Source organism: Galeopterus variegatus, unplaced genomic scaffold (genome assembly GCF_000696425.1).
Source record: "Galeopterus variegatus unplaced genomic scaffold, G_variegatus-3.0.2 Scaffold6374, whole genome shotgun sequence".
Classification (NCBI taxonomy): Eukaryota; Metazoa; Chordata; class Mammalia; order Dermoptera; family Cynocephalidae; genus Galeopterus; species Galeopterus variegatus.
The window spans coordinates 97,092-123,441 of NW_007732485.1; the positions used below are offsets into that span (position 1 = coordinate 97,092).

At 34.7% G+C, this 26,350-nt stretch overlaps 1 protein-coding gene across 2 annotated transcripts in view; it reads left to right on the forward strand.

Moving 5' to 3' along the window:
• RNF13 (ring finger protein 13) overlaps window positions 1–26,350 on the forward strand; it is a 62,395-nt gene that overhangs the window by 30,041 nt on the left and 6,004 nt on the right. The window contains exons 4-5 of one of the 2 annotated variants that reach the window (XM_008590798.1): window positions 6,052–6,130; window positions 9,429–9,616. In XM_008590798.1, coding sequence (XP_008589020.1) covers window positions 6,052–6,130; window positions 9,429–9,451 — 102 coding nt within the window. In that variant the 3' untranslated portion in view covers window positions 9,452–9,616. The remainder of the gene's footprint in view (window positions 1–6,051; window positions 6,131–9,428; window positions 9,617–26,350) is intronic. The other variant, XM_008590799.1, reaches the window with a different exon arrangement.

Genomic DNA, 26,350 nt, shown 5'->3' on the forward strand with positions numbered 1-26,350 from the left:
TTTACTTTTACAAACAGTACTACGATGAATGTTTTTATCCTTGTATATTTATCCATTTATTTCCATAGGATACATTTTCAAATGTAGATTTGCTTTATTAATGGCATGCTTGTTTAAAATTTTGTGGTACATTTCCAGGTTGCCTTCCAGAAAGTTTGGGACAATTTGGAATTCCATCATTAGTATCTGAGACTGTTCTTTTTCCCACATCCTCTTAAATATTAGATATTATCAAATTTTTGCTAGTTTGATAAAAAAAAAATCTAATGAGGTTAAACATCTTAATGTGTGTATTAGAGAGAGAGAGAGAGAGAGAGCGGAAGAGAGAATCGACTATTAATGTTCTTTGACCATTTTAAAATTAAGGTGTCTATTTTTTCCTCATTGATTTGTAAGAGTTGTTTATATATTGCAATTATCAGTCTATGGTTTGTCACATATGCTTCACATCATTTCTCCCAGTTTGTTCTTTATCTTTTAATTTTAAGGTTTCAGAAGTTTTGTGTATTTAGTTAAAAGGGGTCGTGGTTGGGAAATCTTTCCTTATGCCAAGACAATATAACATTTTTACATTATGTAAATTAGAATACATAAAATTGTAATTCTGTGTAGCTATGTACCACAGAATAGTTTTGGTTTGTTTTTTCTTAAAATTCCTTACTGAAGTACCATAAACCTATTATTCTCAATTAGGATGGCAGGCTCTTTTGGGAGGGGAATATCAGCTTTTAATATTTAAAAATTTTTTAAATTACTTAGAAAATGTCCCCAGCGTTATACGACTATTTCTCTTTGTAAAAATATTTAAACAGAAAAGAAGTATACGTAAGAAAGAGGAAACACCTTTCTTTGCTCTTTCCATCCTATACATACACATTAGTTATATTTCCTTCCTCAGAGTTACATATTATTAGTGATTCTATAAGCCTTCAGATCCTTTTCTGAACATGTAGTGTTTTTTAGTTCTTTTTTGTTCATAAATTCATGAACTTGTGAAGCTTATAAATGGTTACTATTTTCTTATATAACAGGCTTCTTCTTAATTCTTATAGTTCTTAAAACTCTAGCTAGTTTTACCCAGAAAGGGATTTGTAAAGGTATAAAGATCTTCAGAGTATCGTGGCTTTAAGAAGCAATTTCCTAACTGTTTCAGGAATAAAACCCAGAACCACCTTGCAGAATTGACTGCATGGAGGATTGGTGCAGCCACTGGACCCTCAAACCGTATCACCTCTTCTCTGATCAGGAAGCCTCTGTAGTTTTACTTTGAAGCATTCTGCCTCTACTGCCACCTGCTAATCAAAGATATCCTTTGCCAGACTATTTCCTCACACGGCTACTTCCACATTCAACACCTGGATTTTTCTGATTGATAGACTCTAGGCCACATAGTTACTAGCTACATACTTAGGTGAAATACAGGGGTACTTCAAAAAGTTCACAGAAAGATTTGTATTATCTTTTAATTCTATTTTTCCACAAACTTTTTGAAGTACTCTTGTACTTAGCCGTGATAGGTGCTGGGAAATATAGAACAGTTTTTTAGTTGTTATTTTTGTTGTTTTATTCTACTTTGGGAAGATGGGATTCATAGTGGGTTCAGAAAATTTGGGTCACTGTGAATGACAAATATCTACTGCAGCGATTACCTTGAAATTTGATTCCTCCACCTCCCCTATGTCTTAGACAACTTTCCACAACAGCACCTATAAATCTAGCATGTTCGTGTTAAGCACTGCATGGTATTCTGCATGGCATTTATTCATATTACAGAATACCATGCAGTGCTTATTAGCCATTTTCTTATAACAGATATTTTGTTTTTTTATTCAAGTCCAGTTATTCCTTTAGAATACAGGTCTATAAGTGGAGTTGATGAGTCAATAGGTATATACATCTAAAATATTCACAGACTGCCAAGTTACTTTTCCAAAAGTCTATACTAATTTATTCCCATTGACAGTGTATGAGAATAACCATCTCCTTATACCCTTGTCAACACTTATCAGCCTTTTTAACTTTTGCCAGTCTGATGGGCAAAAAAGTATTATCTTGTTTTAATTTGCATCTCTGATTACCAAAGATTTTAAACTGGCAACCTCTTAATCTAGCATAGGGAGCAGACTGATTGTTCCTTCTCACTAGCCTTTCCTTTTAGTAAGCTTGTTTTAAAGAGTTTCATTAACTCTTGATAACCAGTCTTATTGGTGATCCTCTGTTACTGTGTTACTGTAAATTTGGTTGACATTTTAAAAGATATTTTGACAAATTTGTTTATTCACTGCCTAAGAAAGAATAGTGTTAAATATCTGCCTGTTTGTTGCACTATAACAGTATAGGGTAAGTGCAAAAGTGAAATACTATGACAGTAAAGAGACAGTGTTCTAACAAATTATTGTATTATGGATAGCTTCTATACTTGCATGACTGGTTTTGTCATGGCTCAAAGTCAGATTTAAAAATGCCAACCTACTTGATAGAGTTTGGATGTGTTGTCCCTGCCAAAACTCATGTGGAAATCTGATCTCCAATGTGGCAGTGCTGGGAGCTGTTTGAGCCATGGGGGTAGATCCCTCATGAATGGATTAAAGCTCTCCCTGGGGGAGAGGGGGCTTGAGTGAGATTTTGCTCTATTAGTTCCTGTGGGAGCTGGTTGTTTAAAAGACCCTGGCCACTCCCCTCTCCTTGTCTTGCTTCCTCTTGCCATGTGATCTGCTTGTACCCGTCGGCTGCCTGCCGCTCTCTGCCATGAGTAGAAGCAGCCTGAGACTGTGCCAGATGCATCTGTCCCAGAATCATAAGCCAACTAAACCTCTGTTCTTTATAAATTACCCAGTCTCAGGTATTTTCTTTATAGCAACACAAAACGGACTAATACACTACTCGTTATTTATAAGGAGGGCATGGTGATAATGAAGTGGTGTGGCTCACTATCGTGTGTTGTCTATGCAACCAATGAAATTAATATGTTAAAAATATAACCAAGTTAATTTAAAAATACAATGTGGTTATTAAGAGACTTAGCTGGGAAATACCTTACTTTTAAACTTTGCCCAGAGAATTTAGGTGGGGTAGTTTCTGTAGGTCTTATAGAAACATCAGATATTTGTTGAATATCACTTATCAATTGAAATTCTGTGCTTGCATTACATTTACATATGTCATAATAGTAAGTTAATAGTATTTAAAAGCATATTTGTCCTCCTCTGTATTTTAAAAAATACTATTTAAATATAGGAAAATCAGAAAGCCAAGGAACCTTTTAGCTATTTGAATTTAATGCAAAAATGTGAATCTTAGCATGGATTAATATGTGGCATGGGGTTTTGTAGAAGTTTTAAAAGAAAGATTTTATATTTTTATATAGGGAAGCATTATGTTTTCAGTTTTATATTTTAATTGGCTGTTTTGGAAGGTGCCTTTTCCATATAACCTTTTTAATTTTTTTTTTTTTTGTCTTTTTTCGTGTCTGGCAACGGATCGCAACCCTCAGTGTCGCACCCGCACCTCGCTCAGCCAGTGAGCGGGAACCGGTCTGTATGTGGGATCTGAACCCTCGGCGGGAGCGCCGCCGCGCTCCCAAGCGGCGCACCGTAGCAGTGCGCCACCGGGCCGGCCCCTCCATATAACCTTTTTTAGACCTTGTAACCTTTGAGTATCATTAATAACCCCAACTAGTTTGCAGTTCATTCAATCGGTGCATTTATAATATATTTGGGCAGAATTCAGAGCCATAAAACAGTTCTTTTTGGAAAACACAAGTTCTTGTCTTTGGAAAAATAATATTTTAAACGTTTTAAGCAGTGTTACTTAACAGTATAAGTATATACTTTAATTTTCCCCCGAATCAACCTATTCTTTATTGCCCCGTTAGGCAGTGTCAGATTAGTGAGAAGGTATTTATTAGCTTTATTCTTATTCTTTGCCTTCTAGATTTTTAGAATTCTATTTTTCTGGGAAGTCAGACTAGGATTTTCTAAAAGCCAAATGAATAGGACTCTTAGTTAATTTATACCGTTATTAGTCTGTTTGCTTAGGGTCCAAATGAGAATTTCTTTGGTAGTGACTGCTGCTGCTTCTTTTTTTTTTGAACGGTCAAAAATCTATTGTGTTTTTCATTTCTAGGTTAGAGTGCTTTAATCAAACATGAATATAAAGGAGCTACAGGAAGGCAGCAGTTTTTGGTATACTGATAAAAATAAGAGTCTCTAGGAGAATCATGTTTATTGAAATTTGTGCTTTGGAGGTGCACAATTTTGTTTCTATTAGAAGTCCTGTTAGGAAACACTTGATCTAAATTGTCACTGTACGGATTTCATTTCCCAAGAACTTATATTCTTTGAAATCATAGCAGGTGTACATAAAAATGGGTTAATATCCTACATAGACAGTTCCCTGGATGCTAGCCCTTGCCCCCAACTCCCTGTTTCATTTTATACAAATACAAGTCAACTTAAGAATTGCTCAGGGTCTTTATTACCCTCCCACATAGGGAGCAAACATAAATTGGGCAGCCTTGACAGTGTCAAGACTATCATAGTGTGCAGAACAAATCCCCGACTGAGATGGTGTTTCTAAAGATTGTTCTCTTTTAGAATGGTAGCTAGGGTTGGTGGACTGTTTCCAGTGTCTGTGGTTTTTTACTAAGCCAGAAGTGGCTATGCCTCAGATCAAATGGGATTATTGTGTTCCCTTAAGTCTAAATGTATGGGATTAATATGTTCCCTTAAGTCTAAATACCTGGTAAGATGTCTAGCAATGAGATATCATTTGGTGTGATCATTGTTCAGAGTTGGACACTCACAGGTAGTTCATCATAGAGGATCCTCGTTAAACATTTCAAGAGGTCTTTGACCTCTGAGTTTGATGTATAACCTTATTCTCTTCCCTTCCTTGCTGAGGGGAACTACATTCAAGTGTTACTGTTTTGTCACATCCTTGTGAAGACTTGGTATTGTCAGAATTAAATTTTTGCCAATCTAATGGATGTAAAATGGTATTTTATTGTTTTTACTTGGTATTTCCTGGATGAGTGATATTGAGCATCTTTTTATAGGTTACCTTTTTATAGTCTTTTTATAGGGTGGTCTCATCCTTGGTCAAGCAGGTTTCTTCTTTTTGAATTGTCTTCGTTTTCATTTTTTGCACATTTTTCTATTGGTTTGTTAGTTTTAAAAATATTGATTGTAGGAATCGAGACACTAATCCTTTAGTTATACGCCTTATAAATATTTTCTACTTCTTGCTTTTTAACTTTTAAGTTGCCTTTTGTAATGCCTAAATTTAATTACTACTATTTCCTTTTTTGTTTGTTTGTTTTGTTTTGACAGCTGGCTGGTATGAAAATCTAAACCCTTGACCTTGGTGTTATAACACCCCACTCTAACCAACTGAGCTAACTGGCCAGGCCTCTAAATTTAATTTTAATGCAGATACCCTTTTTGACATATTGCATTTTCTGTGTCTTCATTAGTCTTTTCCTACCCTGAGGTACTGAAGTACTTCGTTCTGTTTTCTCAAAAAATGGGTAAAGATTCCCTTTCCCCCACCCCCACCTGCATGGTTAGGAGGTCTTTAATCTACCCAGAATTATTTTATTGTATGGTATGAGATAATACTCTACTTTTACTTTTTTCAAATGGATAACCAACTATTAAAGAATCATTATGGAGTAGCCAAGACTTTACATGTAGATTTGTAATGCTAGCAAGGCTTCTTGCTAGACTCTGTTATCAGTATACTTGGAATAATTTAGTTACACATGAGGACCAGTCTCAGGAAGATCAAGCTTTTCCAGGTTTCTTGTTTCTCTTCTTTTAAGAAATGCCTTGACAGGTAAAGAAGATAATGATGATTATTAAAAAATTGAAAACAAGCTTTAGCTCTGAAAAGGAAGCCTTGATTAAGTAAGCCCAGCATTAGATTACCTGAGTATAACTATCATTGGCAAATCTTGTTTTCAGCAACATACTTTTTGGGCTTGATTTACCATGATCCTTGTATATAGTGTTTTTGTAATCTGGTACTCAGGGTATATTCTTTTTGTTGAAGAGGAAGAAGATACAGGAGGTGAAGATCATGGGATGCCGATTTGTCCTTGACCATATCATTCTTAAAATCCAGAACAAAGGTACAAATAAGAGTTCCTTATATGATGTATGATTTATTTCCCCTCATCATTATTCATTAAATTAGTGTCCCATATAATTACCCGTTAATTTTCCACAAACTAGACTAGTTCTTTGAAAATTAATTTACCAATTAATTTTAAGATTCTTTTTTGTTGTTGTTGTTTTTGGTGTTTGGCCAGTATAGAAATCGAATCCTGGACCTTGGTGTTATCAGCACCACACACTGTAACCAACTGAGCTAACTGGACAATTTTAAGATTCTTATTATAAGAAATGATTTTGTTTAATACGAGATAAGAAGAGTTTTTTGTTTGTTTTTCTAGTGAAGGAAAATGCAAACATTGTAAAAGAGTGTGGTTGTTTGGTTCCTTTTTGTTTTGTTTCTTTGTAGAGAAGTTGCTCTACACCAGCTACTTAATTTTCTCTCCAGGACACTTATACAATTTTGTGATGTGAAAAAGCCTTGCTTAAGGTTCAGTGTGCTGGACTTCCTCATCCTGAGGAACTGTTTGTTTTTTCTGTTTTTTAAAAACTTTAATTTAGTGTAATTAATTAATTAATTAATTTTCATTCCCCATTTCTTTTTAAAAAAATTTTACTTCTCAAAATACATCGTAGTTGATTTTCATGCCCCTTTACCCATTCCTCTCCACCCCCCCATCATATCTGTTCACTTGACTTAAATAGTTCAAGGAATTTTTGTGGTTATTCTGAATTCTCCCCCCCCTCTTTTTTGTTTGTGTGTTTTATTATTTATTTATTTTTTAGCTCCCACAAATAAGTGAGAACATGTGGTATTTCTCTTTCTGTGCCTGACTTGTTTCTTTTAATATAATTTTCTCTAAGTCCATCCATGTTGTTGCGAATGGTAGTATTTCGTTCCTTTTTATAGCAGAGTAGTGTTCCATTGTGTAGATATACCACAGTTTCCTTATCCACTCATCAGATAATGGACATTTGGGCTGGTTCCAGCTCTTGGCTATTGTAAGTAGAGCTGCAATAAATATTAGAGTACAGGTATCCCTTCGGCATGATGATTTCCATTCCTCTCTGTATATTCCCAGCAGTGCAATCGCTGGGTCATATGGTAGATCTATCTGTAAGTGTTTGAGGAACCTCCATATCGTTTTCCATAAAGGTTGCACCATTTTGTAGCCCCCACCAACAGTGTATGAGAGTTCCTTTTTCTCTGCAACCTCTTCAGCACTTATCATTCTCAGTCTTTTTTGAGGAACTGTGAACTGTCACAGCATCACCTTGAATTTGTAGACTAAAACAAAGGTCAGAGTTCCTTTTTTCAAAGGATAAGTAAAGAAATAGGACTGTCAAAATGAGGAATAAAAGCACCTGGTTATACATAAAATAGGAATTTTAAGATCTAAACACATTTTCAAATGCATGAAATTAGGGGGTATAAAAAGAATACTTTTGTAGTGAATTTTGAGCTTCTAAAATAAACCTTTTGCTGTTAATTTCAAAGGTAATGGTTATTTATTTATTAAACAAAGCAGGGACTACAGCATTTCATTTGATGTAGAAAATAATGAATTATTTCATCATGGCAAATTATCACTTAGAGAAGTGAGGAAGTGGAGAAAGAGTCAGGAAGAAGGCCTGAGAGGGAGCATCTGCGTATGTCCATTTTATGTGGAATTCCCCAAAGTCAACTTTGGTTCCTTCCCTTTGTTCTATAGTTTGGGCTCTAGACTCTTCTATCCTTGGACTCACCCACTTTGCTGTATTTAAGTCTCTTACCACCTTGGAAGTCAAAGGAGTTTCAGATGTTTGATTTCATAAATCAACACACACACCCCACTTTCCCATTTCATTACTTGGCATCTTTGTTATTCACTTAGTAGTTTTCATTAGATTTTCTTTCTGGCTTTCTCAATTTCATATGGTAAAAGAGTAATTTTTTATTTCTATGTCCATGCAAAATATTTTTCTGATGATAAGAGTGATATATGCCCACCATAAAAATTAAGATGATATAGACATTTATAAAGAAGAATATGAAAATCACACATAAGTCAACAACCAAGAGATTATAGTGGTAGACATTTGGGAACAACTATGTGAATTTATATAGATACATTCATGCTTTCATTTTTTACATTTATATGTGCTATTTTGCAACTTTTAAAAATGTGGCAATATCATGGCATATCCAATATCACGGATACCTTTCCATGTAAAAATATATGTTTATGTCATCATTCAAAATTTTGCAATTTATTACAATACTTTAATTACACTATAATGTAACCAATTCTGTGTGATTGAGCAGTTAGATTGCTTTTATTTTTTAAAAAATTGTTAAATACTTCAAACACAGAATACAATAAGGGAATAACAGAACATCTTATTTACCTGGTACCTAGATGTTACATATCATTTTTTAAAAGAAGAAATAGAATATTACAGATACCATTGAAACATTCTGTTGGTTTTTTTTGTTTTGTTTTTTTTGTTTTGGTGGCTAGCCAAAACCAAAATATAGGGGATCTGAACCCTTGACCTTGGTGTTATAACACTGCACTCCAACCAACTGAGCTAATCGTCTAGCCCTGAACCATTGTTTTTATCCTTCCAAATTCCATTTCCTTATCTCTCTCCTCATAGATGATCATTATCATGAAATTTATGAATATCTTTCCCATTTATGTTAGAAAACTTTTTTTTTTTTTAACCACATATACATCTATAAACATTATCAAGCTTGCTTTTACATTTTGCTTGGTCTGGTTTTTAAACTTGCTTTTTTCATCCAGCTCTATATTTAAAACTTATATGTGTTGTTACATAGTCATTCGTTTTAACTTTTGCATACTACTTAATCTATGATACGCTGATTTATTTTTTTATTCTTTCCATTAGTAGATGTTAGTTTTTTGCTATTTTTTTGCAGTGAGTATTCTTAAAAATGTCTTCTTGTGTACGTTATAACTAGATGCCAATCTGTACTCATCAGATTAGTAAAAATAAAGAGTCTACCAGTATCAACAGCTGGAAAGGATATGGGAAACCAGGTGTTCTTATATACTGTTGGTATATGAGAGTATCAAGTCACTTTGAAGAGTTTCGTAATCTTGCCCTTCTTCTGTAAGTGATAATTTGCTGTAATTAAGTAATTCATTATTTTCTGTATTTAATGTCTTCCCTGTTTCATTTAATAAATGAATGATTATCACTTCTTAAATTAACAGAAAAATGAATGCCAGTGCCAACACCCTTATTAGGTGTTCTAATTGTTCTCACTACTTTTATTTGTTTACCTGTACTGTTTCTTCTTGCCAGGTGCCATTCTCTTTGAATACTGAAGAAATTTCTGTAGCTAGGATCTGGCCATTCCCATCAGTAATTTTAAGTTCTGACTTCTTTAATCAGATTGTTAACCCAATTGTATACAACTTTAGTTAACCGGAGTGTGTTCAACTATAAACTAAGTTATTAATGAAGACAAATTGCAAATGGCAAATGCTGTGGTAAGTAATAAAGGATTGAAGTTCTGTATGTTTTTTGTTTTTGTTTTGTTTTTTAGAAAACAGTATGTTTTTGGTTTCATTACCAAAGAATTCCTTTTGGTTACAATTCACTTTTGTTTTCAAAACTGAGAGAGAATTTCTCTGCTGCCTCTTAAGTTTTCATGGATTTACTTTCTGTGTTTTTCAGAACTCTTTTACTATCAAAGATTTTGTTAAGAATTCTGCAATTGATGAACACATTTAAAGTTTTGTTTTAGAGGATTTGTCAAGTACTACAGCATATAAATTATACATAAATATTCCTTACTGGGTTTTATTGATTATGTGGCAGTTTAGAAGGTGATGGTAGAGGACATGTATTGCCAGTGTAAGGACAATCCGCTTTGAATTCTTCTTGTGTTTAGAAAAACTATCTTATTTAGTGTAGGAAATCCTACAAGTGTACCACACTCTTTTGAGCTTCTAGTTTTTAACACTATTGGGTCAGTGTTTAGATTGGAATGGGAGTGTTTGGATTTTCTGTTAATAATGATGCTGATGTGGTCATGATAATAGTGTGATATGTATAACAGATTAAATAAAAGGCATTGTCCTCCAGAGGGCGCAGTCATTTTGTTTTCTGAAATGTCAAGGTATAACCATTGAGTGAAGCATTACCCATGTGTGCTGAGTGAGAAACATATCACAGGTGGCCTTTTCTTCATAGGGCTTGAATACTGTATGATAAAAATCTTGACAATCAACTATGTATTAAGTAAAAGTAAACTCAAGGCTACAGTCTTTAAATTTTTACCAATTACGTTGTTAAGAATGAAACTTGAAAACAGCAAGACAAAAGCAATGTCAACCAGATCTTTTATGGTTTCTCTTTATTTAAACTTTTCTACATCAATTTCAGTAAAAGAAGAAACTATTGCTCTTATTTCTTATTCCTGGACACCATTTTTTCCTTTTTCCTTTTAATGGCAGAGTTATTCATTTCTGCTTTATCCTGGACACCATTTTTTCCTTTTTCCTTTTAATGGCAGAGTTATTCATTTCTTGAATATGTATATACCTAAGAGTGCAATTGCTGGATCATATGATAACTCTGTGTTTAACCTTTTAAAGAACTGCCGGACTGTTTTCCAAGGTGGCTGTACCATTTTAAGTTCTAACCAGCTATGTTTGAGGGTTACAGTTTTTCCATGTGCTTGGCAAGACTTGTTTTTTTTATCTCATTTTGGTTTTTTGGGTGGGTGGGGGCTGCTGGCTGGTGTGGGATCTGAACCCTTGACCTTGGTGTTATAATACTGTGCTATAGCCAACTTAGGTAACCTGCCAGCTTAATCTGTCTTTTTTGATGATGGCATCCTAGTAGGTGTGAAGAGGTATCTCATTGTGGGTTTGATTTACATTTCCCTAATGATTAGTGATGTTGAGCATCTTTTCATGTGCTTGTTGGTCATTTGTGTGTCTTTGAAGAAGTGTCTATTCAGATCCTGAGCTTATTTTTAAGTTGGGTTATGTGAGTTTTTGTTACTGAATTATAAGATTTCTTTACATATTCTGGATACAAGTCCTTCATCAGATATATGATTTGCAAATGTTTTATATTGTTTCCTGGGTTGTCCTTTCATTATTTCGATATTGTCCTTTGTAGCACAAAAGTTTTAAATTTTGATTGTCTAGTCTATTATTTCTCTTGTTTATGTTTTGGGTGCCATAGCTAAGAAACAAGTACCTGATCCAGATTCACAAAGATTTATGCTTATGTTTTCTTCAATGATTTTTATTGTCTTAGTTCTTAGATTTAGATCTTTAATCTATTTTGAGTTAATTTTTGTATATAGTATGAGGTATGGTCCAACTTAATTCTTTTGCGCGTGGATATCCAGTTGTTTTATACCACTTGTTAAAAAAACTTTTTTTCCCATTGAATTTTCATAACACCCTTGTAAAGAAGTCACATGACCATAAAAATGAAGGTTTACTTATGAAATCTGTATTCTACTCCATTATCTGTATGTGTATCTAAATGCCGGTACCATATTGTCTTGATTACTGCAGCTATATACTAATATTTGAAATTTGGAGTGTCCTCCAACCTTATTTTTTTTCAAGATTATTTTGGTTATTTTAGGCCCCTTGAATTTCCATTTAAGTTTTGGGATTATGTTGTCAATTTTTGCAAAAAAAATTTCTTTTTAAAAAAAAGGTTGTGTTGAAATTAGTTTAGGGAACGTTGCCATCTTAACAATATTACATCTTCTGATCTATGAACACAGAATATCTTTACATTAATTTAGGTTGTCTTTAATTTCTTTTTTAAAAGTTTTGTTGGGGGCCGGCCCGGTGGTGCACTGCTACAGTGCGCCGCTTGGGAGCGTGGCGGCGCTCCCGCCGAGGGTTCGGATCCCACATACAGACCGGTTCCCGCTCACTGGCTGAGCGAGGTGCGGGCACAGCACTGAGGGTTGCGATCCCGTTGCTGGTCCGGTCCGGTACGGGTGCGACACTGAGGGTTGCGATCCGTTGCTGGACACAAAAAAAAAATAAAAAAAATAAAAAAAATAAAAAGTTTTGTTGTTTTAGTGTACAAGTCTTGCACTTCTGTTAAATTTATTCTTAGGTATTTTATTTTTTTGATACTATTGTAAATGGTATCACTTTCCTAATTTCATTTTTGGATTGTTCATTGCAAGTATACAGAAATTCAATTGACTTTTGTGTATTGATCTTATATCCTGCATTCTTGCTGAATTTGTATATTATTTCTAATTGTTTTTTAGTGGATTCCTTTGGATTTTCTATGTATAAGATCATGTCATCTGCAAACAGAGATAATTTGGACACAAAAAAAAAATTAAAAAAATTAAAAAAATAAAAAGTTTTGTTGTTTTAGTGTACAAGTCTTGCACTTCTGTTAAATTTATTCTTAGGTATTTTATTTTTTTGATACTATTGTAAATGGTATCACTTTCCTAATTTCATTTTTGGATTGTTCATTGCAAGTATACAGAAATTCAATTGACTTTTGTGTATTGATCTTATATCCTGCATTCTTGCTGAATTTGTATATTATTTCTAATTGTTTTTTAGTGGATTCCTTTGGATTTTCTATGTATAAGATCATGTCATCTGCAAACAGAGATAATTTTACTTCTTCCTTTCCAATCTGGATGCTTTTTCTTTTTTTCTTTCTTTTTCATTTTGGCTTAATTGCTGTGGCAAAACTGCCAGTACAGTTTTGAATAGAAGTGTTGAGCAGACATTCTTGCCTTGTTATTGATCTTTTCAGTCTGTCTTCATTGTGTATAATATTAGCTGTGGAATTTTTTTTTTTTTTTTTTGTAGATGCCCTTTACTAGGTTGAAAAAGTTTCCTTCAACTGCTAATTTTTGAGTGTTTTTTAAAATTATAAAGGGGTGTTGAATTTCTCAAGTTTTTTTTCTATGTTTATTAGGCTGATCATGTAATTTTTGCCCTTTATTCTATTGATGTAGTGTATCACATTAATTAAATAATTTTTGATTGATAAACCAACCTTGCATTCCTGAAATAAATTCCACTTGGCAGTGATGTATAATCCTTTTTATATATTGCTGGATTCAAATTTCTAGTATTTTCTTGAGGATTTTTCTCCTATATTCGTAAGGGAAATTGGTCCATAGTTTTCTTTTCTTGTGATATTAATGTTGGAGGTAGGTTCTGGGGGACCCGATAGTCAGCCTCAACCCACCCAGTCCTCTTATGCGGTTCTTGACTCCTCCACAGGAAAGAATTCAAGGGCAGAGTCACAGTAGAAAGTGAGAACAAGTTTAATATAATAGATGAGAAATACAGGTTCCACAGAGGGAGTGCAGCATAGCTGGGGAGACTGAGCAGGGCCTACTCCAAGTTTAACACAAAAGCAGGAAACACGTACTTAAAGTCAGTACAGAATGCAGGCTGGCTCAAGAGAGTGAGTAGCTGCTTGCTGAAAGTAAGTTTGATACAAAGTAAAGTGTACACACCTCAGCCAGCAAAGTGCAGGTTGCCTCAAAGAAAGTGAGCAATGACCTGGCCTTTTGCTGGGATTCAGCTTTTATAGTTTCTCTGTCTAATGAATATTCAATTAAGGGGATGGTTCCCAGTTATGTAACATTAGTCTTGCACATGCTCAGTTGGTCTCTTCTTGGAGCATGTTCATTGGTCAGATCCCATCACATGCATCAGGCATATTCAGGAATATTCTGTGCTCTCTACTACCTCTAGTGGAAGGTCATTCAGAGGATAAACTCCACTTTACCGATCATGCCCAGCCATCAGGGTTACATAACCCCTCTCTACTGAGTATGCCCAACCATTGGATTTGCATAAGCCAGCCACTTGTGGTCTCATTTTCCCGAATTGGTGATGAAAATAGGTCTAACTAGCAACAGTAACTTTCCTTTAGGAGAGGACATAGAGGAGGGGCCTGAGACCTCAGGGAATGGCTTGAAACCCAGAGGTGTGTCCTGAAACCCAAGCCCAGGGAAACAGAGCACCTCCTATATCAGTATCCTTGCCTAATTTTGGTATTGTGGTAATACTGCCCTCATAGAATGAGTTAGGAAATGTTCTCTCCTCTTCATTTTTTTGTGAGATTTTGTGGAAGATTTGTATTAATTCTTTTTAAAATATTTGTTAAAATATACAAGTGAAGCCATCTGGGCCTGGGCTTTTCATATCTCAAAGGTTGCTAGTAAAATCCCCTCTTTCATTCCTGATTTTATTAATTTGAATCTTCTCTTTCATTTGGTCTGTCCAGGTAAAGTTTGTCAGTTTTGTTGATTTTTTTCAAGGAACCAACTTCTGGTTTTATTATGTTCTCTATTGTTTTCTTTTTTGTTTATTTTTTTATTGATAAAATATTAATAAAATGTTCATTTATTGTTTTTCTCTGTTCTATTAATGTTCAGTGTAATCTTTATTTCCTTACTTTTGCTTGCTGTAGATTTAATTTTTCCTTTCTTTTTTCAAGTATTGTAAGGTGGGAAGTTTAAGTTGTTGATTTGAGATCTTTCTTTTTCAATACTATATACACTTATAGCTATCAATTTCTATCTAGGCACTGTTTTATCTACACTCCATTAGTTTGGTAACTTGTGTTTTTATTTCATTTAAAAAAATATTTGTCAATTTTTCTTGTGCTGTTGAATTCAGTTTGCTAGTATTTTTTTGAGGATTTTTCACTAGTAGCCATAATGGATATTCTTTTTGTAATATCTTTGTCTGACTTTGGTATCAGGGTAATTTTACCCCCTTAGAATGAGTTAGGAATTGTTCCCTCCTTTTCAGTTTTTTGAGAAGAGTTTGGAAGGATTGGTGTTAATTTAAATGTTTGGTAGAATCAGCAGTGAAGCCATCTGGTTCTGGGCTTTTCTTTCCTGGGAAGTTTTTGATTACTGATTCAGTCTCCTCACTAGTTATAAGACTATTTCGATTTTCTGTTTCCTCATGGTTCAGTCTTGGTAGGTTGTGTGTTTCTATGAATTTGTCCATTTCATCTAGGTTACCCAATTTCTTGGCATATAATTGTTCACAGTATTCTTTCATAATCCTTTTTATTTTTATAAAATTGGTAATGTCTTCTCTTTCTTTTCTGATTTTAGTTATTTGAGTTTTCTCTTTTTTTACTAGTTAGCCAAGCTAAATGTTTGTCAGTTTGTTAATTTTTTTGAAGAACCAATTCTTGGTTTTATTGATTTTTTTTCTCATTTTTGTAGTCTCTATTTTATGTATCTCTTTCCCACAATTTATTACTTCCTTTTTTCTGCTAGCTTTGGGTTTAGTTTGTTGTTCTCATTGTAATTCCTTAACGTGTAAAGTTAGGTTGTCAATTTGAGATGCTCTTTTTTAATGTAAGTGTTTATAGCTATACATTCCTTTCTGAGCACTGAGTTAGTTGTATCCCATACATTATGGTGTACTGTGTTTTTATTTATATGAAGGGTCTTCAGAAAATTTGTGGAAAATATGTATTATGCATGGATTTCAATTTTTTCTTTGTACCAAAATAAACTTGTAGTTTTAGGATAAGACATCAGTTTGAAAAGAGCCCCTATCAGAGCAATGTGAATTCTGCTAAAATTGAAGCAAGAAGAAACATTGAATTTATGTTGAAGCTTGGGTGGAAGAATGATGAAATTATTGATGCTTATGAAAAGTTTAAAGGGATAGTGTCACAAAGAAATCAGCAGTTTACAAATGGACAACTTATTTTAAGAAGAGATGAGAGGATGTTGGAGATGAAGCCCACAGCAGCATACCATCCACATCAATTTGCAAGGAAAAAATTGATCTTGTTAATGCCCTAATTGAAAAGGACCAATGATTAAAAGCATAAACAATAACCAACACCATAGACATCTCATTTGGTTCAGGATACACAATTCTGACTGAAAAATTAAAATTGAGCAAACTTCCTACTTGATGGGTGCCAAACCTGTTATACCCAGATCACCTGCAAACAAGGATAGAGCTTTTAATGGAAATTTTAAACAAGTGGGATCAAGATCCTGAAGCATTTCTCTGTAGAATTGTAACAGGAGATGAAACATGACTTTACCACAAAAATCCTGAAGACAAAGCACAGTCAAAACCATGGCTACCAAGTGATGGAAGTGGTCCACTCAAAGCAAAAGCAGATACGACCAGAAGCAAAGGTTATGGCAACAGATTTTTGGAATTCTCAAGGCATTTTGCTTGTTGACATCTGGAGGGACAAAGAATGATAACATCTTCTTATTATGAGAGTGTTTGGAGAAAGCCAGACTTTTAGCTGAAAAGCTCCTGGGAAAGCTTCACCAGAGAGTCCTCTACCACAATGCTTCTGCTCATTTCTCTCATCAAACAAGGGCAATTTTGCAAGGGTTTCAATGGGAAATCATTAGGCATCCACCTTACAGTTCTGATTTGGCTCCTCGTGACTTCTTTTTGTTTCCTAATCTTAAAAAAATCTTTAATGGGCACTGATTTTTCTTCAGTTAATAATGTAAAAAAGACTGCATTGATGTGGTTAGATTTCCAGGACCCTCAGTTCTTTAGGGATGGACTGAATGGCTGGTATCATCACTTATAAAAGTGTCTTGAACTTGAAGGAACTTAAGTTGACAACTAATGTGTATATTTTTTATCTTTTAATTCTATTTTCCCATGAACTTTTTGAGTTTTTTTGTCTGAGGATATTTGTCTCAGGATGTTTTCTAGTTTCCTTATTAGTTCTTCTTTGACTGCTACAATGTTTTTGTAAATGCCCTTAATCTTGTATTTCTCTATACTCTGTTTCAAATAATGCCAGTTTCTTTGGGAAGAGCTTTGGAGTTCTTTGTTGTAACAGAGGTACTCTCCCAGTGGGCAGATTATCTGAGCCACTGCTCTGTATTTGGCCCTATCCAAAATACATTAGCTTCATGGGCTTTTTTTTGGTCATTCAGGAAAACTGCTTGTTCACTTGCTGTTTCCTGTGCTCACTCTTTCATTCCTGTCTCCTTTTTTACTAGATTGTTGATCAGCATAAAAATATGTTTTTATTTTTCAGTGACACCTTGCTTTACACACAGTGTACTGGTTGGGAGTGTACCCTCTGGTCTTCTCTGTTTGCCTCTTCTATCACATAGAATCTTTGCCCTGCAAGTGAGCTGGGGTGAGGGTGATCAGGGCTCCAGTGTTCTTGACCTTCTGCACTTGGATAGAAACTCTGCTTTGTGATCGAGGAAAAGGTGGAGGAAGGGAACTTCTGACCTCTTAGCCATATTCACCCCAAAATTTAGCATTTCCAATTTGGAACCAGAGGGAATGAGAAATGTTGGTGGTTTACCCTTCCCATTGAGATACCACATCCCTTGGCTGGTAAGTGAGGAGAAGATAGTCCCTCCCCATCTTCGTTTTTCTCATCTGTAATGTAGCTTTCATCTTACTGAGTTGTTCAAGGACCACAAACTTTTACTGTTCTTAACACAGTTAGTAGATTTTCTTCATTTGCTGTGTGCCCTAGACAGTTTCCAGAGACATTAAATTGTTATTTAAAAAGTAATTTTGACCAGTTATGGTGAAAATTAGTTATGGAAGTAGAACACCTCCTCATAATTTCTAAATTATTAAAGTACAGCTCACTCTAGGTCAAATTATAGTGTCTTCTCAAGGTGTTGTTTTGTTTAATTGACCTACCAAATGTTGTTACATGTTTACAGATCCCCGCACAGTGTAGACATGTACTTATATGTGCACTTGAGCTTCACATATATAGGTTAAAGAAAGGTTATTGTGCTACATTATGATTTCTGGCCAGGTAATCATATTTTTAAAGATACCATGAGGGTATAGTATCATTTTGGCTTCTGTTCTCCTTTAGCATTGTTCCTTTTCAACTCAGTAACCTTTTTGTCTTGGTTTAACATACCAGTTGCTTCAATTGAATAGACTTCCCCCAGTCCTTTGAAACAATCTGTTTGAGAATGAGGATATTCTTCCATAAACCTCCTCTTCTGTGCAGGCACTGCTTCAATATCAAGGGGATTTCTTGCTTGAGATTTTTTATATATGATTTACCTTATAAACATTGAGTGTATACCAACTATATCAAATATTGGGGAAGAATGTGCATTCAAAATGACGATTGCCTTCAATGGCAAGAAAACAAATAACCTGATTAGAAAAATGGGCAAAGGATCTGAAGAGACATTTCTCAAAAGAAGAGTTACCAGTGACCAACAGATAATGAAAAAATGCTCAACATTTCTAATCATCAGGGAAATGCAAAGTAAAACCAAAATGAGATATCACCTCACATGTGTTAGAATGACAATTATCAAAAATACAAATGACAACAAGTATTGGCGAGGATCTGGAGAAAAGGGAACCCTTTGACACCGTTGGTAAGAATGTACGTTAGTATAGCCATTTTGGAAAAAACCATGGAGGTTTCTCAAAAAAACCAAAATAGAATTACTATATGATTCAGCACTCTCACTTCATTGTATATATCCAAAGGAATTTAAATCGGTATGTCGAAGAGATATCTGTACTCCTGTGTTCATTCCAGCATTATTCACAGTAGCCAAGATATGGAAATAACCTAATTGTCCATCAGTAGATAAATGGATAAAGAATATGTGGTACATAAAACAATAGAATACCATACACCCTTAAAAAATAGAGAAATTCTGTCATTTGTGACAACATGGATGGAGCTGGAGGACATTATGCTAAGTGAAACAAGCCAGACACAGGAAGACAAATACTGTTATGATTTTACTTATATGTGGAATTTAGAAAAGTTGATCTCATAGAAACAGAGTAAAAGAGTGGTTATCAGAGACTGGGGGGAGGTATGGGGAAAGAGAAGATGTTGATCGAAAAAACAAAAACTAAAACAAAAGAGGAATAAGTTTTAGTGATCTATTGCGCTGCATGATGACTAAGTTAATAGTAATGTATTGAATATTTCTAAAGTCCTAAAAGAATAGATTTTTAATGTTCTCACTACAAAAAAGTTGGTGAGGTGATTGATATGCTCAGCCAGTGAGTGGGAACTGGTCTCCACATGGGATTTGAACCCTCGGCGGGAGCGCCGCCACGCTCCCAAGCGGCACACTCTCCAGTGCGCCACCGGGCTGGCCCTATTTTACTCATTTCTGATGTAGTACAGTGTCTGGCATAGAATGTAAATTTCTTGAGGTTATTGTGTTAATATAAATAATCTTTATTTAGCCCTTAGGTTGTGCCTGGCAGTGCCTGGCTTATATTAGGAGTTCAATAAATACTTGTTCAATGAGTGAGTGTTTCAGTAAAATAAGGAATTAAAACTGCAATTAATGCCTCAGGTTGATCTGTTAGGGATAAGTTTTGAAGTAGGAAATGATCAAAATGTCTGTAAATATGTTGAACAGTTACTGTGTCTGTCATGTGTTAATTAGTGTTCTTTATGGATCATGAAAAGCTGTTTAAGAACCTAGTAGCTTGACTTTTGCTCTCTTTAGTCATTGTTACGTCATCTGTTTTATGCTTGGCCTGAAAGGCTCTGTGGAGAAAAATTGATGGTAAAAGCCCCAGCATCTTCAGGATTCATTTTGCTTTCTTAGGAGGTAGACTGGACATAAACCGGCCTCTTGTGCCCACCTTCACACCTTGATGACTAGCTCATCTTATTTTACCTGTCTTTTTTAGTAGTTGAGTAGGTCATATAGACCAGAAGCACAGAACTGCCAACAGATATTTAGCATCAAGATATAGCATTACTGGAACTATAGCTACTAATGATTATTGTTTGCTCAGTGTGATTTTGGTCTGACCACTATTCCCAAGGCTTTTCTTCTCAAAATTGAACTAAATAATGCTTTTACAATAGGTACATTACTTATAACTTTTGGCATGTGTAATTATACAGTAGATACTAGGAGAATTTGCTTTGTAATGGAATTTGGAAATGAATCCTTATATAAAGCAAGGACTGTTTTCCTCACATCATCATATTACTGTTAGTTGAAATAAAAGTATTGAAATTAACTAACAATGATATTGACTGATTCCGTATATATAGAACTGTTTTTGATTTTGTGCTACCTGTTTCCTTTTTGATAATTAACTTTTTTAGTGGCTTGAACTTTTTTGTTTTGCAGATGTATTTGTTTAGCACAGATGCCATCATTATCATCATAAAGGAATATAGCATTAAAGAATAATCTTCAGTCTCACCAATCTCACCTCAATTGATTTTTTTAGTTTGTTTTTTGGTGTGTATGTTTATATTAAATTTGAATGACAATGTGTTTTGGAGAAAAGAAACATCATTTGAGTCAGCCCTTAGGTTTGGCTGATAGCACAATTAGCTACCAGCTGAATGTTCTTAGGCAAGCTTAAGTTGCTTTTCTAAAACAAGGCTGATAAGCCTTTGTGATTTGTAATCCTGAGTTGTGAGTATACAGCTGTGTGTTCTGGAGACTTCAGTTTAGTTGTGTGGTAGTTAACTTCATAGTGTAAGATAATTTGGAACACCAATTCTCTGTAAGCCACATTACAGACTTGTCTACAGTGTAATGAAATATGCTGGTATCAGGAGAAAATAGGAAGGTATAAGAAGAGGAATAAATAGGGATAAACTAGGACATTAATAATTTTAATAAGCATGCATAAACTTTTACCTCAGATGTGATTATATTAGCAAAATGCCAAAATTATTAGAGTGCCACAGTGACAATAGTGAAACCTGGAACTTAGTCTTGGTTTTAACCTTGTCCTTTGTGAAGATGAGTAACATGCTGCCATAGAAAAATGTGGGCTTTGGGGCCAGAGCTACTGAGCTTCAAATTCTGATTCTGTCACTAGCAAGTTATTCAACTTTTTCAAGCCTGTCTACTCATCTTTATATATGTATAATAATACATATCCAAAAGACTAGTGTGAGGAAAGTGGCAATAATATATAATATCATTCTTTCTCATATTTTGGGTTTAGTTTCAGAGAGAAAGTGAGCTGAGATGCCAGGTACCGTTCAAGCTTTATTAAAGGAAGAAAATATGCCAGGCAGTGCTCAAAGTGGCAGGCAGCCCGGGGCTGCCCTGAAAGTGGGGGACAGCAGCTAACATAGGGCAGTGGGAGCTTATTTTGGCATGTTGGCACCAAGAGCTGGGTGATGTAATTCCAGGGTGGGGATTGAGTTAGGTCATGGGAATGGAGAGTTCTGTGCAGGCGGAAACACCAGAAGTTTCATTTTCTCTGAAACCATGAGGTTTCTTGTAAAAGAGAATGGGGGAGGGGAGGGGAGGAGGTGGACAGTGCCATTTTGTACTTGGGCTTCTCTAAAATGGCACTAGTTATGTTGCAGATCTATTAGTTTCCTCTTCTTTTTTTCCAGTCTATTCAGATGAAACTTGAGGTCATTGATTTGAGCCCTTTCCTCTTTTCTAGTATAGGTATTTAGTGCTGTAAATGTAACTGTTAGAGCTATTGTAGCTGTGTCTTACCAATTTTTGTAAGTTGTGTTTTTATTTTATAACATTTAGGACTAATTTGGTCCTGTTCTGAGGCCTTACTGAGGAACCTTCTGATGACTCTACTGCATTAGGAGGTTTTTCTACTCTTGTGGGCACATAAACTATTCCCACCCTTGTGTGAGCTCCGAGGATTGTTCTGTTTATTCCTTTTTGATGGTCTGAGGAACCTTCTGATGACTCTACTGCATTAGGAGGTTTTTCTACTCTTGTGGGCATATAAACTATTCCCACCCTTGTGTGAGCTCCGAGGATTGTTCTGTTTATTCCTTTTTGATGGTTCTTTCTGTTATTTTGGTGGTTTCTTCACACACGCGTGCAGATCACTGCTCAGCCAAGATTTGAGTGGACCTCTTTACATGTACCTGAAACATCCTCTCTTTTTATGGCTCCCTCCTCCACAATATGTTGCCTCACAGAATCTAGCTGCCTTGACCTCCCTGGACTCTGAATTTTGTCTGCTCAAATTGGTGAGGCTACTAGGTTCTGTTGGGCTCCCCTACCCTGTGCTGAGGCCTGGTATCTCTCCAGACAGTAAGCTGAGGTTCTTGTAGGGCTCATCTCATTTGTTTCCCTTTCTCAGGAATCTGTTCTGCACTATTGTCCAGGGTTTGAAAACTGATGTTACATATTTTTTGGTTGGTTTTCTCTGTTTAAGGCAGGAAGATAAAACCAGCCCCTATTATTCCATCATGGCTGGGAGGTGGAGTTGAATTTAGTAATTTAAATGCTAATTATCAAATCCTTTTAAAATAAATCACTCAAAAACTCATTTGAAGAAATTATTAAGATGGGTCATTTTAGAGCTGCATATCTAGACTCTATAAATCCTTATGCTTTTTAAATTTCCTTTTTAGTCTTGGTGTATTTAAAGACAAGTTTAATAGTGTAGGATTTTTTATTATTAAAGCTTTGACATTCTTAGAATATAAGTATCAGAAATAATGTTTTAAAAATTATGTAGTTGGTCTAAATTATATAATACTGACTGTAAGAATTTAAATGTTTTAATTTATTAATGGGCTTATTTTTAAATAATTTCTTATAATTAACTTTTATTAAATCTAAAACCTAACTCATTGAGTAAAATATACAACCAAAAGAATCTATTGGGGAGAATTCTAGCAGCATCTGTAGACAAAATGTATATGTATATACAGTATGTATATACAATGTAACTTTAAGATGAATGATATTCAGTAACTGCTCTGAGTAATGCCACACATGTAATATCGAATTTGTGAAGGGATTTTTCTAAATCTTTTCTTCTATTCCAATTAAAGATTTAACTTTTAATTAGTATGTACCCTCAAATTTCTGTCTTTTCAATGCTTTCCTCAATGATGTGCAGAAAGACATGGGAGATATGGCTATCGAATTCACAGATGGCATAAAGCTGGAATAGTTAATATACTATTTTTTTTCCTTGTGTCCTAAAAGATAGGTACTGACAAGAGGAGGATTATAGCTTAGTAGCAACATATGTCAAAAATTTATTGAAACAACTGTGATGTGTTTGCCAGAAACCTAATTCAGTTTTATAGTGCATCAATAGAAAAGTAATATCTAGAATGAATTAAAGAGTGATAGTTCCTGTCTGTTGTTACATTGGTCAGATCAATTTAAAGTAGTATGTTCAGTTTCTGTCACCAAACTGAAACATAGTAAAGTTTAAGAGCCAAGCCAGACACCGCTTTTTCTGTTACTGCCTCCCATAGTTGGAATGAATTGCACCATGCTCTGTAGTTTGTACTGTGCTGTTGTTTGTGCTCTATCTTATTGGGTCTGGTAGTTCTTAACAGATATAAACTTGGGTAGGGACTCAGTCTTACTCATCCATCCTAGTACTTTTACAGAACACTGTGAAATGAGAGCAGTGTATTTAGAGCATAGCGTTAAAGGAACTTACTATTATGAGTAATGGTTAAAGGATGTTTTAATACATAAGGGAAGGAAGACTGATCTCCAACTATTGTGGCAAGGGAATTAAATTTGCCCTCTGTGTGAAAGTTACTGGTAGATTTTGGAAGAATGATCTAAAAAAGAATTAGAGAAAAGTGCAGTGGGTATTTTTAACATTCTAGAAAGTTAATCTGTCTTATATCAGGAAAGCTTTAGCTGATAACAAAATCTGACCGATCACTTAAACAACTTACCTAACCTTTTTGAGACCTAGTTTCTTCATCTGTAAAATGGGGATAATAATAATAGTAGTTACTTCACATAGTTATTGCAAAAATTAACTGAATTAGTATGTTTAAAGGACACAGGGCCTGACACAAAGTGCTGAGTGCCATGACTCAAGTGGGAGATTTGTTAACTGCTTTCTATTACTGCAGTTATTAATTATTAATTCATAACTTTAGGTACTCACTAACAAAGCAACATACCACTTTTCTCCATCACTTTCCATTTGTACTTTGTATACTCTTACTAAAAGAAAGATGTTTTGCTTCCTTGCTTTCACCTTTCTTGTTGACACTGTAACTGTATACACTCTTATTAATTTTTCTCATTATATAGTTTGCCATTCAATACAAGCTTAAGGGAAGGAAAGCCTCAGGCCGCAACAATCTTGTAAACAAAATCTCTTTATTGAATTATTTATTACCTCTTTATGGCTTTAATAACCAGGGTAATTGATCCACAAAGTAATTGTTTCTATAATATTTACATTAAAATATTCCATAGTTCCACATGTCTTCTGAAGTGTTAAAGCAAGACTATGTTTACTATGATTTTTATATTTAGATTATTTGACTATTCTAATTAAAAATTGGTAAACCAAATCACTTTGGAAAACTGCTTGGCAGTATTTATTAAAGCCTGCACAAAGTAATTGTTTCTATAATATTTACATTAAAATATTCCATAGTTCCACATGTCTTCTGAAGTGTTAAAGCAAGATTATGTTTACTATGATTTTTATATTTAGATTATTTGACTATTCCAATTAAAAATTGGTAAACCAAATCACTTTGGAAAACTGCTTGGCAGTATTTATTAAAGCCTGATACCCTGTGATTTAGCTTAATATCCTATGATTCCACTTCTCTGTATGTATATATTTAATAGGTGTGTGTACATGTTTTCACAAAAAGACTTGTACTAGAATGTTTATAATAACAATATTTGTAATAGCCACAAACTAGAAATTACCCAAATGCTCATTAACAGTAGAATAAATAATGGTATATTTATACATTGAAATACAAAAGTACTTCAAAAATAGAATTAAAAGATAATACAAATCTTTCAGTGAACTTTCTGAAGTACCTTTGTAACTATATAGAAATGAAAATGAAAGATTTATGAAGTATATCTCAACAGCATGGATGTCCAAGAGTAGGGATGAATCTCACAAATACAGTACTGAGATGAAAAACTCTAAGAGAGCATTTACTGTACAGTATGGTTTTATTTATGTCAAGTGTAAAATTAGGCAAAAGTGAATCTAAGCTGTTAGAAGTTCACGTAGCGCTATTGGGTATGGGGTTGAGGAAGACTGACTGGAAGAGAGAACGAAGCTTCTGGAGTGCTGTTAATGTTCTGTTTCCTGATACAGGTGTGTTCAGTTTGTGAAAACTCATCAAGCTGAAAATTATGTTTTGTGCCCTTTGCCTTATGTATATTAAAATCCTAAAAGTGTTTTTAAGAAAAGCAACCAATATGTATATCCTAAACCTATTGCACCATACATTTAATTATATGTTTGATAATACTGAGATGCCAGTCTGCATGCACTACTGTTTTCCAACATCTTTCTTTAATTATCAGAGGATTACAACAATAAGGAAAGGTGAGCATCCAGGTTCTGAATCTAGGCATTGGTAGTTTTCTTAGGCCTCCTACATATTAGCATAAAGTGTCGGGAGATAGGGATGAAGTGGATCCTAGATTGCAGAGTAAGCTTCCTTTTAATCAGAAGGGACTGGTGCAGTGGGGTGACACTAAGCATGTAGAACTGGCTTCAGGTGACACATTCTTGGCCACTCTTATTTAAGGGACCAGAGAGTTCTGCCAAATTAAATGGCATAGTTCATTATGCTATCTGGTACACTTTGTGGACAAAACAGAGTAAATTTGTACTTAGTTTTAAATGATTCACATCTGAAGGAAGAATAGGAATTAGTAAGCTATTTTAGCAAGTTCTTTTTAACATAATCTACAGGAAAGATAATATTTAATACTTTAAGTCCTACTTTTTAGAAAAGGCTTCAATTTTCCATTAAGGCAAGAAGATGTTCTTTTGACTTTTAGCTTATGTATATTTGATTTTCATACATTTTCTTAAGTTTAATATGTGCTTGTTATAACAGATTCAACCATACAGAAATGATTAAAAAGCAAAAATCCTTAGACCTTTTTTTCTGTCTGTACTTACCATATTTAATTGATTCTATGGTACATTTTATCATCGCACATGTTAACATCTCTGAAATTGGGATGTCTTTCAAATGCTATATGGGTTGAGTTTTAATTATTGCTAGAAGCATGTTGAAAAAGATTTACTGCACTATGTGATTTGGCATTAAAGCAAAAAGTTAATGTGTGCCAAAAGGCACAGAAAAGAGAGCAGTGTGTAAATTTAATAGGAGTAAGGAAATATTCATTGTTGGAAGGATAACCACAGTTCTGTTTCCCTGCAAAGCAAAAAGCAAGTGCTGGGCCGGCCCGGTAGCGCACTGGATAGTGCGCCGCTTGGGAAGTGCGGCGGCGCTCCCGCCCGAGGGTTCGGATC